The sequence below is a fragment of the Vidua macroura genome, chromosome 20 (assembly GCF_024509145.1).
Source record: "Vidua macroura isolate BioBank_ID:100142 chromosome 20, ASM2450914v1, whole genome shotgun sequence".
Taxonomy (NCBI): domain Eukaryota; kingdom Metazoa; phylum Chordata; class Aves; order Passeriformes; family Viduidae; genus Vidua; species Vidua macroura.
Genome location: NC_071590.1, coordinates 1,049,915 through 1,064,847, shown reverse-complemented (window position 1 = coordinate 1,064,847; position 14,933 = coordinate 1,049,915). Strand labels below are relative to the sequence as shown.

The 14,933-nt window shown below is 51.5% G+C and overlaps 1 protein-coding gene across 6 annotated transcripts in view; it reads right to left on the bottom strand.

The window, feature by feature from the left end:
* Positions 1-14,933, bottom strand: part of LOC128817159 (S-adenosyl-L-methionine-dependent tRNA 4-demethylwyosine synthase TYW1-like) — a 97,738-nt gene that overhangs the window by 60,916 nt on the left and 21,889 nt on the right. For all 6 annotated transcript variants that reach the window (XM_053995422.1, XM_053995428.1, XM_053995424.1 and 3 more), the window contains 2 exons: positions 5,751-5,803; positions 2,602-2,720 (listed from right to left, as the gene is read on the bottom strand). In XM_053995422.1, coding sequence (XP_053851397.1) covers positions 2,602-2,720; positions 5,751-5,803 — 172 coding nt within the window. The remainder of the gene's footprint in view (positions 1-2,601; positions 2,721-5,750; positions 5,804-14,933) is intronic.

Sequence of the window (14,933 nt, the reverse complement as noted above, 5' to 3'; positions counted from 1 at the left end):
AGAGATCAAGAAGGAAGAATCCCAGCAGCCTTATCTGCAAGGCAGCGTGCAGAGCTGCACGAGGAGCCCAGCACAAAACCAACCTGTATGAACAACGTTCTGCCAAAAGCAGATCAAAACTGGGATTTCACATGTCTGCACCAGCACAGATGGCACCTGCTGCTCCGGAGCTGCCTTGTTTATCCTGCCCAGCCATCAGGGCCTGCAGTTCCATTTCAGTCTCACACACCAGGTGTGGGGGATAAAACAAGAAGCATAGATAGGCCTGAGTACAGGGTTTGGGAGCTGGGGTGGCATAGGATCAGCGGGAATTGGGCGTGGCAAGGACAGAGGGAAGATCCCTCTCACAGCCACATGAAGGCTGCAGCAGCCCAGGCATAGGAGCTGGAGAAGTCACCAAAAAGAAACCTTCTTTCAGCAGCAGTTCTGGTTTAAGTCAAGCTTAATGTCCTGGGATGAGCCTCAAACTGAGCCTTACATCTTCCGACTTAAACCTTCCAGTTTCCAGGGGAGGCTGAAGACAGCCAGCTGCATTCCATGTGGGAGAGTCCAACACCTGCCACCCACCTCACCCAGAGCAGGGAAATAAATGAATCAGTGCTGAAACCTCTGAGCTCAGTGCCCTGGGAAGCTGTTTCTTGCACTCAGGTTGGAGCCAGCAGGAAAATCAGCACTGTAGCACTCATTGTCATCACTGCTGCTGCTGCTGCCAGATCCCTCTGAAGTGACAGGTGACAGTGACAGGATGATGAATAAGAGACAGAGGGAACAGTGCCACCTTCTCTGGGTCTCTACACTAATGGACTGATTTATCAATTATTGATACATCTGTACTATCTCATTTATCAGTTTCTGCACTCTCCAGTTCACATCTGCTGGATTTCCCTGATTCAGCCTATTCCACATCCAGGCTGCTACCAAAAAATCCTGAATGAGGGCATTTGGAAGAGAAATTGGGAAGTGCTCTGTGGAGCAATGCTGGGAACAAAGCCCCTCATCCTGACCATGTTCTTGTTTGCTGTTTAGGATGTACCTTGTGTGTGGGGACAGAGGGACAAGCATAGGCAGGGCAGTGTCCCTCCCAGCACAGTCCCACTGCAGGACTCCATGCACACCACGTGGAAAACAGACACAAGCAGAAGGCTTTCCTTGCCAGGCACTGGCCTGCTCTGAAGCAAAGCAGAAGCTGCACATTAAAGGTGCCATTTGCTGCCTCCTTCCCAGCCAGGAAAGCCCAGGATGAGAAAAGCCCATCCACAGCACCAAGGAACCCTTTGGAACAGACTACCAAATGCAAGCTGCACAGGATGCCCTGTGTCCAGTGCTCACATTTAACATGGGAGACAGCTTCCAAGCACCCTCCAAGTTAGGGCAGTCCTTTAAATGCCCCCATGAAATATCTGCATAAAACCTAAGGAGTATGAAAGACAGAAAGGGGCACTCAGAGGAATTTGGCTGGCTTTGCATGGAAATATTATCAAGAATCCCAGAATGGTTTGGGTGGGAAGGAACCTTCAGGCCCACGTCATTCCACCCCCTGCCATGGCAGGGACACCTTCCACTGGCTCAGGCTGCTCAGAGAATACTCACTGGGATGCTGGACCACCATCCCCCCAGGCTGGGGGATGGAATGGGTGTGACTGGCAGCCTGGGATAAGGTTTAAGTCCCAGAGGAAGTACAGCTCCCATGTGATGATTTAGCAGGGTGGAAAACAAAAGAGCTCAAAGCACAACCTCCCTCTCCTCCCACTCCAGGCGCTCTCACGTCACTGCTGGCATTTCTGCTGAACCTCAGCCTCTCTTCCCAATCCCACCCCACACTCCCCCAGCCTGGCACACACCTCCCTTGGAAGCCCAGGCAGGAGTGAGTGAGTAGTGCTAGAGAAGCTCTGATCCAGCACAGCTCCTTTCCTTCAGGAATTCACCACAAAGTCAGTTCTCTGAGGAAAGGGGAGACTTTCCTGGCCAATGGGAAGTCATTGAGTTGAAGACAGGTTGTTCTGCCTGGAGAGAAGGAGGCTCGGGGGGACCTTGTGGCTCTGCACAGCTCCTGCCAGGAGGGGACAGCCGGGGGGGTCGGGCTCTGCTCCCAGGGAACAGGGACAGGAGGAGAGAGAATGGCCCCAGGCTGGGCCAGGGGAGGCTCAGGAGGAATTTCCCCATGGGAAGGGTGGACAGGCACTGGAAGGGGCTGCCCAAGGAGGTCTGGAGTTCACATCCCTGGAGGTGCCCAAGGAAGGGCTGGATGTGGCACTCAGCACTATGGGCTGTGACAAGGTGGGCATCGGGTACAGTCTGGACTGGGTGATCCTGGATGGCTCTTCCTACCCCCGTGTTTCTGGGATTTATCAGCTGCTGTTTTAGGAAAGCAACAATTACTGAATGATCACTTTTCACTTGTTTGGAGCAGTGGAATTGGTGGGGGTGAAGGTACATTATATATGGAAAATGGTCCCATTTCCAAAGACACTGCCATTGCTCAGCACCTCAGGGGTTCACACAGCACACCCAGCCCACACTCCCCAGAGCACAGCTGGCTCAGGGACAGCTGGCAGTGTCCCACAGAGCCCCCATCCTGGCCAAAGCCCACGGGTGCCTTACCTCCAGCAGAAGACACACTTGTTGGCACAGGCCAGGCTGGGGGTGGCCTCCATGCAGCGGTGGCTCTCAATGCCATAGAAGGTGTGCTTGTAGCAGCCCCCACGGCCCCGCAGCATCGACTGAGGGCAGGAAAACACACAGGGCATGTTAAAAACCCTCATGGGGCCAAACTGAGGGCAGGGGAACACACACACCCACCAGGAGAGTTAAAAACCCAGCTGGAACCAAACTGAGGACACATACACACACACACAAGCACACAACAGGAGAGTTAAAATTCCCCATCTGGAGCCAAACTGAGGGCAGCTGTGGATCTGCTCCCTTCAGCCACCTCTGACTTCAGTTCCAAGTCCAGCAATGCCCTAAGCAGGGCTGAGGGACACCAGTGCCACCTGCCCCGAGAAATTCCCAGCTCCCTAAAAAACGTGCCTCTTTACATGTGCCCTTGCAGCCAGACTGCATTTAGGACGTCAAACTCATCCCTGTGTTAGAGGAGAAAGAACTTTAAGCTGCTCAGCCCCTTCTCTGGCAAACCCCAGCACAACAATGTGCTCTCCTGCAGCTTTTCAGCCTCAGCCCATGAAGAGCAGGTGAAGCCTCTTGAGCTGCAGGAAGTGTTCCTGGAAAAGCTCACTCAGGAGCAACAAGGATCCATTTCAAGGCTGTCCTACTGAACACTCCATTCTTTTCATTTATCTGGCAGAGTATTTCTTGCAGCAGTAAATTAAATAAATGCCCTGACCTTATAAACCCTCATTCAGAGCCGGCAGTGGCTCCAGCAGGAGGCTGCACTTCCCTTCCCTGTACAGCCACAGAAGCTTTCCCAACAGGATTCAACTCCTATTTATCATGCAGGCTGCTTGCAGAAAAGGCTCTCTTTCATTAGCTCAGTTAAATAATAATAAATGAGAAAGAAACTTTACTACTCTCAAGAGAAAATTTGAAATAAAACACAGCAGCTTTCAATCTGCCTTCCTCTTCCTGGAGAGTCCTGGTGATCTAACAGAAAGGAGCAGCAGGGAAAAATCTACAGCTAATCCCTAACTGGCTGTACAGGTGGAAGATTAAATGACATAGAAAATGCTGTTGATTCTACCATTCTTCAAATGAGAGAGACTTCAGGACATTCACAAATTCAGGAGAGCAAGTTATATTTGGCTTTTCCTAAGGCAAATAGTCTCTTCCTAAAACATACAGGGTTTCTGTTTTTTTCTGGAATTTGACAGAACCCAATCTTTTCCATCTGAGATACCTCTATGAAACTCCACTTAAGAGTGATCCTGCCAGCCCTGCTCCTGCTTTCCTCTGATACAAATCTCCACAAAGGCTCCTGAAGGCTCTCACACACTGGTGTGAACTTGAGGCAAAGCCACTGCCTGGAACCAATTTCAGCTCAATTTATTAGAAGACTTTACATTCAATTCCTGCTTAAGCTAAAAATAGTGTGAGCCCATCTAAGCACACAGAGCTGCTATTTATTTTGTGAAATGGCTTTACAGTGCTGCATTAAAGTCTGGGTCTTTCATAAAAATAGGTTCTCTGCCTTTCTCAGTCAAAGCATGGAAGTTTGGCAAGTTTTTCTTTAAACGTTTTGTGGTCATGTCTGCCACTAACAACAACAGCAGAGGGAAATGGGTGTAAGAGTGACCAGCAGAGTAGCAGTGGGATCAGTGCATCCCACACACTCCTGATAGCTCAGGGTGGGCTCTCTATGCTGCTCAGGAGAACAAGGCTCTTGATGAAACAGTTCATTGACACCAGGCACTGCAATGAAAACTCTCTGCAGCCACCCTGGGATGGCGTCCTAAGGGCTCTTCAAAAATAAACAAAGTTAATCATGCAGCAAAGGAGAGCTCAGACAGCCAGGACTGATCACTGCCACAGCACAGGAATTACAGACGTGCTGGCATCTTAATAGGGCGCTGACTCCAGAGGTTCCCATCCAGGGATGCTCAAGGGTGCAGGATGTCACAACATGGTGGGTGAAGGGGCTGGAGCCCCAGGAGCAGCTGAGGCAGCTGGAAAGGGGCTCAGCCTGGAGAAAAGGAGGCTCAGGGGGGACCCTGTGGCTCTGCACAGCTCCTGACAGGAGGGGACAGCTGGGGGGGTTGGGCTCTGCTCCTAGGGAACAGGGACAGGAGGAGAGGGAACAGCCTCGGGCTGGGCCAGGGGAGGCTCAGGGTGGATTTTGGGGAAATTCCTTCCTGGAATTTGTTGTCCAGCCCTGGCACAGCTGTCCAGGGCAACGGTGGAGACCCTACCCCTGGAGGGGTTTAAGAGCCCTGTGGATGTGGCACTTGGGGACATGGGGCAGTGGTGGCCTTGGCAGTGCTGGGGGAATGGTTGGACTCAATGATCTGAGGGCATTTCCATCCTTAATGATTCTCGGATGAACACTGCTCCCCAAATATAGAACACTAGAGACCTGTGAGCTCCAGAGGGACATGCCAAGGATAGCTGAAACCACACCCACCCTGAAGGGGCTGCAGTTTATTCTCCAGGGCTCTGTGCCTCTGCTGGGAATATTTTTAAGTCTGGAAACTGCTTGAAAAGCTACTGAGTTCCAGCTCCTCCAGGAGCCACGTGCAGGGCTGGGAGGAGGCTCTTTCACACAGGTGCACTCATACCCACAGGTGCTGTACCCAGCCACATCTACACACCCCACGGAGCAGGGAAATCATTAGCAACAGTGAAATCATTAACACCTTCCCGTGGAAATCTGATCTGATAAATGCTGAGAACCGGGGGAGCCCTGACTGTCACAACCCAGCCCCAGCACAGGGGGTTCAAACAGCCTCAGGTGTGGCAATGGCTGTGGCATCCCTGTTCCACAACCTCACACCAGGGATACAACCTTCCCACTCTCCCCTCACGTGGATTTCAGTGGGCAGAAGATGTTTTAGCAGACAGCAGAACAACAGGAAAAACCAGAAAATGATGTTCCCAGCTCTGTGCCACAACTCTATTCTCACTCTTTGCAGAGGGATTTTAATAGCTGGAAATGCAAGGTTATAGCTTGAAAGATGGAATTTGGGTTTGTGCAAATCATAGCACATTTTAAAATGATATTTCATCAGGAAATTGGAATACCTGAGCAAGTCTCTAGCATTGTTTTTATTTATGAAATGAGAAAAGGAAACAGAATGTACCTTTGTCCATCGGCAGAGCTTCACCCCAGAATGGCTCCCAATGAGTTTATAACCTGAAAACAAAGCACAAATCATCAAACAATTGAGTTTAGCCTGCAAGAATTGACACACAAAATATACCAAGTGGTACCCAGAGTGATTGACACCATGGACTCAATGCTGCTCTTCCCCACTGGCCCCAAGGTGACACCACCAGCAAGGGCAGTGCCCAGGGACCTCAGCCAACTGCAAATGGTTTCTTTTAGCGGGACATGGATTGATATTGTTGAGTCTGGTTTGAACCAGGGTGCCCAGGGGACTCCTGCATGGACAGGATGGCAGAGCCTGGCTAGCCCAGGGACAGCTCACAGACCCAGAGCAGGAGGAGGGTGTCCCTGGCCCCCTGACCCCAGAACAGCTCCCACCCAGCACCCAGGATCCCTGTCCCAGCCTGCAGGACAGGAGCTGATCCCCTGTGCAGCTGGGAGGGCACAGGAGGGCAACACAACCAGGGCTCAGCCTGAACCCCACCTGAGCTTCACCAGTGCCATGGAGGGAGCTACTCCTCCACACCCAAAGGACAGCTGAGTTCAGGTCAGCTCCTCAGTCCCCAGCCAAGATCAACACAATTCTATTCCAATGGGTCCTGGAGGATTAATTGCACAATGTTCGTTAAGCACTAAGTGCTATTATTACCCAAACTGCCTGAGTGGGGTTATATTCCTCTGTGACAAACGTGCTTAGAGGCCAATATGTCTGAAGGATTCAAAATCCCTTCAAAATCAGCATAAAAATAAGAGGGATTTGAGACACCTCGCTGTGTCCCTCACAGTGCGTTCACACATCACTGGCCTGGCTGTCCCCAAACTCAGCACCTCTCAGCTGCCTACTGCACCTTCCTGCTGCTCTTTTTAACACTTTCAAGGTAAGGAAAAATAGCACATTTTAGCTATCAAGTCTTCTTCCTGCCAACCAGCACAAACTTTACAGGGAAAAAGCCTTCACCTCAGCAAACTGGCCTTCAGTTCCTCCACAGCAGCAGCATAACTGCCCTGCCCTGCTCGTCTGTCCCTGAGCTGCTCTGGCACAGCAAGGTCCCAAAGCAAGGAGAGAGCAACTGCATCCCAAAGTCCCCCACACCTGCAAGGACACCGAGCCAGCCAGGAATTGCAGGAGCAGCAGATGCCACACCAGCTGCAGCAGGCAGAAATTAAACTGTGTGCACAACAGACAGGGCTAACAGGGAGACAAACAGTGCTCTGCTCCTGCCACTCAAACCCAGCAGGGACCTGCCCAGGCTCCTCTGCCCACTCCACCTGATGGTGTTTGATCCATCTCCTCACACTGGAATATACAGGCAGAAGGCTGGAGAGGGACAAGGGATAGAGGGACAGGACACAGGGAATGGCTCCCACTGCCAGAGGGCAGGGATGGATGGGATATTGGGAAGGAATTGTTCCCTGGCAGGGTGGGCAGGCCCTGGCACAGGGTGCCCAGAGCAGCTGTGGCTGCCCCTGGATCCCTGGCAGTGCCCAAGGCCAGGCTGGACAGGGCTTGGAGCAGCCTGGCACAGTGGGAGGTGTCCCTGCCCTGTTCCCTGAAGGTCCCCTCCAGCCCAAACTGTTCTGGGATTCTGTGACAGCCCTTCTAAGACAGTCCCCAAAGCCACATGCAGTCCTGGAGACACCTTTACTTCAGACTGGCTCAGAGGATGCTGGTGCAGTTCCAGGGGCACAGCCACACACACAGAGCTGCACGTGGCTGGAACCCAACACCTCCCTGCCCTGGCTCTGTCCTGCCTCTTTCTGCAGCTTTTCTCTACAAACAGCTTGTACAGCAGGGTCTAATCTCAGCTGAGACCTCCCTGCTAAAAAGTGTGTCCTTACAGGATTTGTGGATGAGAGCTGAAAGGTGCTGCACTCCTCCCCCCTCTAATACAGCAGTCCAAGGCACACTCTGCTGCTGTCACCCAGCACAGTCCAAGTCTTATTTTTCCCATTTCTCCAAATCCAGCACCAGCAGTCATATAAGATTATTCTCTCGCAGATCACTTGTCAGTAACAGCAACATGGCTGCTTTCAAATGGGTATTGCAGAAAAATTACATTGGAAATAGGACATGCCCACCCAGATCTGCTACTGAGCTGTTTGAGGGAAGAAAGGAAGCAGCTGAACTGAGCAAGGTGCCAAGCTCCAGAGCTCCAGCATTTTCTCTTAGGTTCCTTAAATCAACTTCTACCATGTGGAGCACCCACAGCTTCCTTTAAAGGCCAAGAAAATTGTACACGTTCAACATCAAAACAGTCTTACAAACACCAGCCAGCTTTGGGGATGAGAGGGGGGTTACTCATCTCTGTCACTGCCAGGAGTCCCAGCTGTGGTGACAGGAGGGAGCAGCAGAGAACTGCTAAAGCCACAGAACTGGGGTCCTGCACTGTGTGGGGAACCGGCAGAAGGTGTGGTCACCCAGCACTAGGTGCTGGCCATGCCAAGCTTCTGACACTTGGGAATGAGAGAAAGTACCAGAGACCAAGGCTGGACACTTGTTCCACCCCTGCTGCCAGTGAGCAGAGACTCTACAACACTGCAAAGCTGCTCTTCAGCACTGGCTGTACTGCTGGGAAGGAGGCAGCAGGGCAGTCCGGGCCAAAAGAGAGGACAAAAGGTTAAGCAAGAAACTGGGAGTGTCCTAAAATCACAGAACTGTTCTGGCTGGGAAACCCCCCTGAGATCATCGAGCCCAAGCGTTCCCCCCACTGAGCCTTGTGCCACGCTCACAGGGCTCTTAAACCCCTCCTGGGATGGGGACTCCACCCCTGCCCTGGGCAGCTGTGCCAGCGCTGGACAGCCCTTTCAGTAAGAAATTTCCCCAAAATCCACCCTGAGCCTCCCCTGGCCCAGCCTGAGGCCGTTCCCTCTCCTCCTGTCCCTGTTCCCTGGGAGCACAGCCCAACCCCCCCAGCTGTCCCCTCCTGTCAGGAGCTGTGCAGAGCCACAAGGTCCCCCCTGAGCCTCCTTTTCTCCAGGCTGAGCCCCTTTCCAGCTGCCTCAGCTGCTCCTGGGGCTCCAGCCCCTTCCCAGCTCTGTTCCCTGCCCTGGAAACGCTCCAGCCCCTCAATGTCCTCTCTGCAGTGAGGGCCCAAATCTGACCCCAGGATTGGGGTGTGACCTCAGCAGTGCCAGCACATGGGGACAGCACATCCTTACTGCAAAGCTTCACATTAAACATGTGAAAAACTGTCAACAAAGCCAGCCTGAGGGTCTCCAGCCCTGTTCCCACACTGCAGCTCCTGCTGAGCCTCCCTTTTGGAAGCTCAGGCTAGCTCCACTCTTCCATCAGCTTTGCCACAATGTCCCTGTGGCTCTGCCAAGGCCAACAGCGCTTGAATCCATCCTCCTGATGGCCCCAAGTCTGGAGCTGTGGGTGCCAGGGCTCCCTATGAACACATTCCCCCCTTGCTCTGAAGGGCTGTGACTCTTGACCAATAACTCTAAGTGGATATTTGGATACAGCACCTTCCAAACAATCCAGTGTTTGATGGACCTGCTGTTCCCTACCCCTGTGTACCTTCAGACACTACAGCTGAACAAACCAATCCATTTATTATTTCCACAGTCTAATATGCAAAGGATCCCTTCAATTATGAGCAGGCTCACAGTAATCAGCTCAGCTCCCAACTAAAGGACAAGAACGTCTCATCTGAAGGTTGGATGTGAGTTGATCTTGCTCTAGATGATAAATTTTAGATGATCTAGAAGCTTGCCAAATTTCACTGAAATTAAGTGTCACTTTCATAGATGTGAATTAAGCTTTTAAACAACCTTTGGGGTGAAATGAGTGTTATCAGGCAGTAACACCAGGCTGAGGAACATGTGGTGATTGCTCACCCTGACAGGCCAACTGGAGTTTAATAGAGCACAGAGGGACTGGAGAGACGGCCAGAGTCAGCTCCTGATTGCTCCAGAGGCTGGGGCAGGACTGTGCTCAGCTCTCTGGAACCACATTGCAGCATTTCCACTCCATCCTGGAAATAAGAGCTTAAAAGTCCTTTCTCTGAAACTCAAGTCCTGAAGGGATCCAACTGAGCTCTCAGCACTGAGCCAGGACAGTGCTGTCTGTATTCCTAGGGCACATTCCAGTATCCAGGTGCTCTGGATGTGGTTTGCCAGTTTACCAGTGCCAGACACGCATCCAATCTTTCCAAGCTCCTGGACATGGATGAATTATGTCCACAACTGAGCAATTCTGTTATTTTTGAGAGCAGAGCAGGTCGGCTGAATTTCTACAAGCACAAGTGTCCCAATCAGGAGCTGTGTCACACCCCCTGCACTCTCTGAACAACCCTGAGAGCTGTGCTGAGCAGCCTTCAGGGACTGCAGACCATCCCCGGGTGGCAAAATGTCCAGAACAAAACCCACCAACACTGAATCCCTGAGGTTAGAAAAGACCTCCAAGCCCATCCATTCCAAGCTGTGCCCAATCCCCACCCTGTCCCCAGCCCAGAGCACCAAGTGCCACGTCCAGCCCTTCCTTGGACTTCTCTGAGGATGGGGACTCAAAACCTCCCCAGGCAGGCCTGCCAAGGCCTGAGCACCCTTTCCAGGGAGAAATTCCTGCTGATGTCCACCCTGAGCCTCCCCTGGCCCAGCCTGAGGCCGTTCCCTCTCCTCCTGTCCCTGTTCTCTGGGAGCAGAGCCCGACCCCCCCGGCTGTCCCCTCCTGTCAGGAGCTGTGCAGAGCCACGAGGTCCCCCCTGAGCCTCCTTTTCTCCAGGCTGAGCCCCTTCCCAGCTGCCTCAGCTGCTCCTGGGGCTCCAGCCCCTTCCCAGCTCCATTCCCTGCCCTGGACACACTCCAGCCCCTCAGGGTCTGCATTGTCCTGAGGGGCCCAGGGCTGCCCCCAGCACTGGAGGTGCCCCAGCACAGGGGACAATCCCTGCCTGGTTGACACCTCCCAGTTCAGATCTCTGCATCACCAGAAGTTTACTTTCACCTAAAATCCCAAAGCAAAAGATTCAATACTGAAAGAAAGAAGGAAACCTGGTTTGAAACCTGGTTGAAAAAGCTCCAAAAAACACAAGGAAAAGACCAAGCCATCCTTCTCTAGGAGTGCAGGCTCTGTGTCTAGATTGCAAGGCAAGATGTATTCAATTGCCATCTGTTAGAGGTGTGGCAGTTGTCTTCTCTTAAATGGGCACTTTTCCTTCTCTCTTCCACAACCAGTCCTCTCTCAGAGGAGACATCTGCTGTTAATGGGCTACTGAATGTCACTGCATGACTGATAAGAACTGTAACATCCCATTGGGAGATGCTCCACCCAGAGGGAGGAGCCAAGCATTCCTACTTGGATATAATCTGGAGTTTCTGGAACACCAGCATGGCTTTTCCTGCACTGCATTTCCCAGAGGAACAGCTGCCTCTTCAGAGGAAGACTGCACCCTTTTCTACAAGATCACTGCTCCAACAGAACCACACCTGACGCTCCAGGAGGGCTGCAGCCTCAATTCCAATTGGACTGCTGCCAACACCCTGTCCAACAGGAAGTCAGGTTGTGTTCTGACTCTGACAGTGGTGTTTTAGTTCACTGCATTGTTTATTTTATTTTTTTTTTCTTCCCTAATAAAGAACTGCTATTCCTGCTCCCATATTTTTGCCTGAGAGCCCCGCTTAATTTCAAATTTATAACAATTCAGAGGGAGGGGGTCTACATTTTTTTTTTTCCATTTCAGGGGAGGCTCCCGCCTTCCTTAGCAGACACCCATCTTTCCAAACCATGGACACTCTGGGAGCTGAGAAAGCCACTCTGAGGCCTCACTGTGCCTCCAAACGCTGCTGGCTGTCACAGGACTGCCCTGAGAGCAGCAAAGTGCAGCTGCCACTGCTGCGTGGAGCTATGCAGCACTCTCCTGCAATAAAACCACTGCTTTGAGGCAGGGATTATCTGCTAGAGCTGCAGCTCAGGGCAGTCTCATACTAGCAGAAGTTTTACAAGGGAAAAAAAATCCCAATTTCCTGTGCTTCTGAAGGACTGCAGTTTAACAGGGCCAGAGCTGAAGGTCAGTGACAGCAGGATCCATCCCCACCACCTGTAAGGACCATTTTCCACATTGAAACACAACTGCTGTGCTTGAGTCACCACCCAAAGAATACTTGAATAATAACAGCAAGAATAATAACAATAACAAGAAGAAATGCCCCTAGTGAGGCACCTGTTCAGATTATATCAGTATTTTATACAAATCTAGAAAGAAGGAGATGCTGGGAAGTGGAATTCTTCAGATTGCCCAAGCATGACAAGAGACACCTCCAGGTTCATTCCTAGAACTGCTCAACGTTGAAGAAATTCTTACCATGTTCACCAAGACCTATTTTGGATTGTCTCTTTGAAAAAATGCTCTTAAAAATCCAAAAGGCTCATGATTTGGGAAGGATTGCTCCTATGAGCTGAAAGCAGGAGTGGGACAGAAGCAGGGATCACAGGACTGTTCCCTTGTTAGCACAAACCCCTTCCCTCCCAAAGGGGTGGGAGGTTTGGCCTCCCAGCTGCCTCAGATCCCTGTCACTGTACACAACACGAACATCTTGAACGCTTTCAAGACACAGTAAAAGCCCCCTGGGGGCATTGAAAGGGATTCAGCTGCTGCACAGACAGCCCAAAGCCAACCTAGAGCCAGGGAAATGAGACTGGCACAGTTCAGGGGTGGGAATGCCAGGAGTTACCACAAATTCCAGCCTCCACAGCTGATCATAAGAGACCTCCAGGATTCTCAAAACTTGGCGTTTCCCTTTGATGTCTCTTTTAATCCAAGAGCACCTTTCCCTCTGAAGCACAGGAATATAAAACCTCCCACAGCCAAAGGCACCATTTCCTGTCCAATGATGCCTTTGCCAGAATCAGCCTCGGAGACCACTGACACTCCCACCTGTATCAACATCAGAGAAAACACAGCAGAGCCATCTGTATCTGGCCCATTTGTCCAAAAGCACCGCCAAGGCAGAGCATTCCCAGAAAGGGATCGTGGACTGGTTTGGGTTGGAAGGGACCTCCAAGAGCAATCAATCCAAGTGGTGATTCAGCCATTCCCATGGGAATGGCTCCCCACTGCCAGAGGGCAGGGATGGATGGGATATTGGGCAGGCATTGTTCCCTGGCAGGGTGGGCAGGCCCTGGCACACGGTGCCCAGAGCAGCTGTGGCTGCCCCTGGATCCCTGGCAGTGCCCAAGGCCAGGCTGGACACTGGGACTTGGAGCAGCCTGGGGCAGTGGAAGGTGTCCCTGCCATGGCAAGGGTGGGATGGGATGAGCTTTAAGGTCCTTTCCAACCCAAACCAGTCTGGGATTCTGCAATTCTTTGTTCACAGAAAAACTCAAGAAATCTGCAAGCACTTGGCATTTTTAAGAGCTGTACCTCAGGGTCAGCTTTGGCTGAAGTCTGGAATGGGAGGTTCCACATGCACAAGTCTCCTCCTGAAGCACCCACAACACACCCAAAAGGTAACAGACAGAACTACTGACTACTATGAGCTGCATCTCTTTTCTGTTCTGTTTTCCTGAGACACTTTTCAGTCATTCAGGGCACATTCCTTTCTCCACATTTCCATTTTCCCGAACTGTCCCCTTGTGTGGGGCAAGTGTCACATTACAAAGAAAGGACAGCAAATTTTATCCTTGCCTGAACATATCCTGTACTTTGTTCCAGCTTAGACTTAATTTCAAAGCCCAATACTCTCCAAAGCCCTGCCAAAACCTAAAACAAATCAAAAAAGGACGCACTTCAAATATAAGTGTGTTTATTTTTATTTTCCTCTTTGTTATACATGGGGTTATTCCACCAGCTCTGGTAACACCTGAGAGAAGAATCAGATGCCTAAATGTGATTTATCCATCTCCTCTGCTCCTGCTCAGGTGCTGCAGCTGTGCCAGCACATCAGAATTGCAGTCAGCTCTCCACCAGCTCCTGGCAGCTCTCACACAGTGGGGCTTAAGCATCTTCTGCTGCCTGGACTCCTTCCTTTTACCTGTGTGTTTGCCCTTTATTTACTGACATTTCCGAAAGAATTGATCTCTGTGCCTGGGTATGGTCACTGTATTTATTCTGCTCACCACAAGTAATTTGTTAGCTAGCAAAGTAATTTTTATTCTGCCCACAGCCGGTATTTGATTTCTGTGGCACATTCTGGGGACTGCACCAGTGTCACAAATCCCAGAGCCAGCTGTGGGCTGCTAGTGCCACCTGGAGTTAAACAGCTCCTCCCAAAGCCTGCCAGGTCCCAAACTGGAGCACAGAGCCTGCAAAGCACCCAGCCAGCAGCACATGACATTTCAGAGGCTCAGCACAAAGAGCCAGGCTGAACTGGGCACAAGAGCTGCAGGAACTGGGAGCCTCGGCCCAAGAAGGGCCAGCAAAAGCCACCAAAGCTTTTAAAAACCTCAACTCCAGGTTGGTAAGCACTTGAAAAGCCCAGTCTTCAGTATTTTTCTGAAGTCAGCCTCTTGCCTGCCTTTCCCCACTAAAAGCCACAGGCACACAGCTTTAGCTGCAGCACAAAGTCAGAGCACAACAGTTTAAGTGGCTGCTGAAGCCCAGACTATTTCTTAATGCACCACTTGCCTTTGGAGACAAGTAAAATAGAGGTGTCCTGGGCACCCTGGGGCTAAATTGTAGCCTTCCTTAACCAGTAAGGACAGAACCAACTGGATTGCAGCAAAACTATCCTTGTGGGACAGAATAATTTATCCAATGTCAGCAGGGTCAGCCTTTGGCATCATTAACCCATTCCCAGTGTGCTGCCAGACAGGGAGAGCAGGGATTTGTTTGGCTCTGTTACAGCAGGAGAGAGTAAAGCAAAGAGCATGACAGAAACACAGTGTGAGCAGCTTGAGAAATCCTGGAATCATGGAATGGTCTGACCTGAAGGGACCTAAAGCCCATCCAGTGCCACTCCTGCCATGGCAGGGACACCTCCCACTGCCCCAGGCTGCTCCAAGCCCCAAAGCCCAGGCTGGCCTTGGGCACTGCCAGGGATCCAGGGACAGCCACAGCTGCTCTGGGAACTCTATTCCAGGCCCTCTCCACCCTGCCAGGGAACAATTAATTCCCAATATCCCATCTACCCTGTCCTCTGGCAGTGGGGAGCCATTCCCCATTGGAGCCTCCTCAGCAAACACTCAGCTCTCAGGGCTTTGGGCTCACTGCTCCCATTC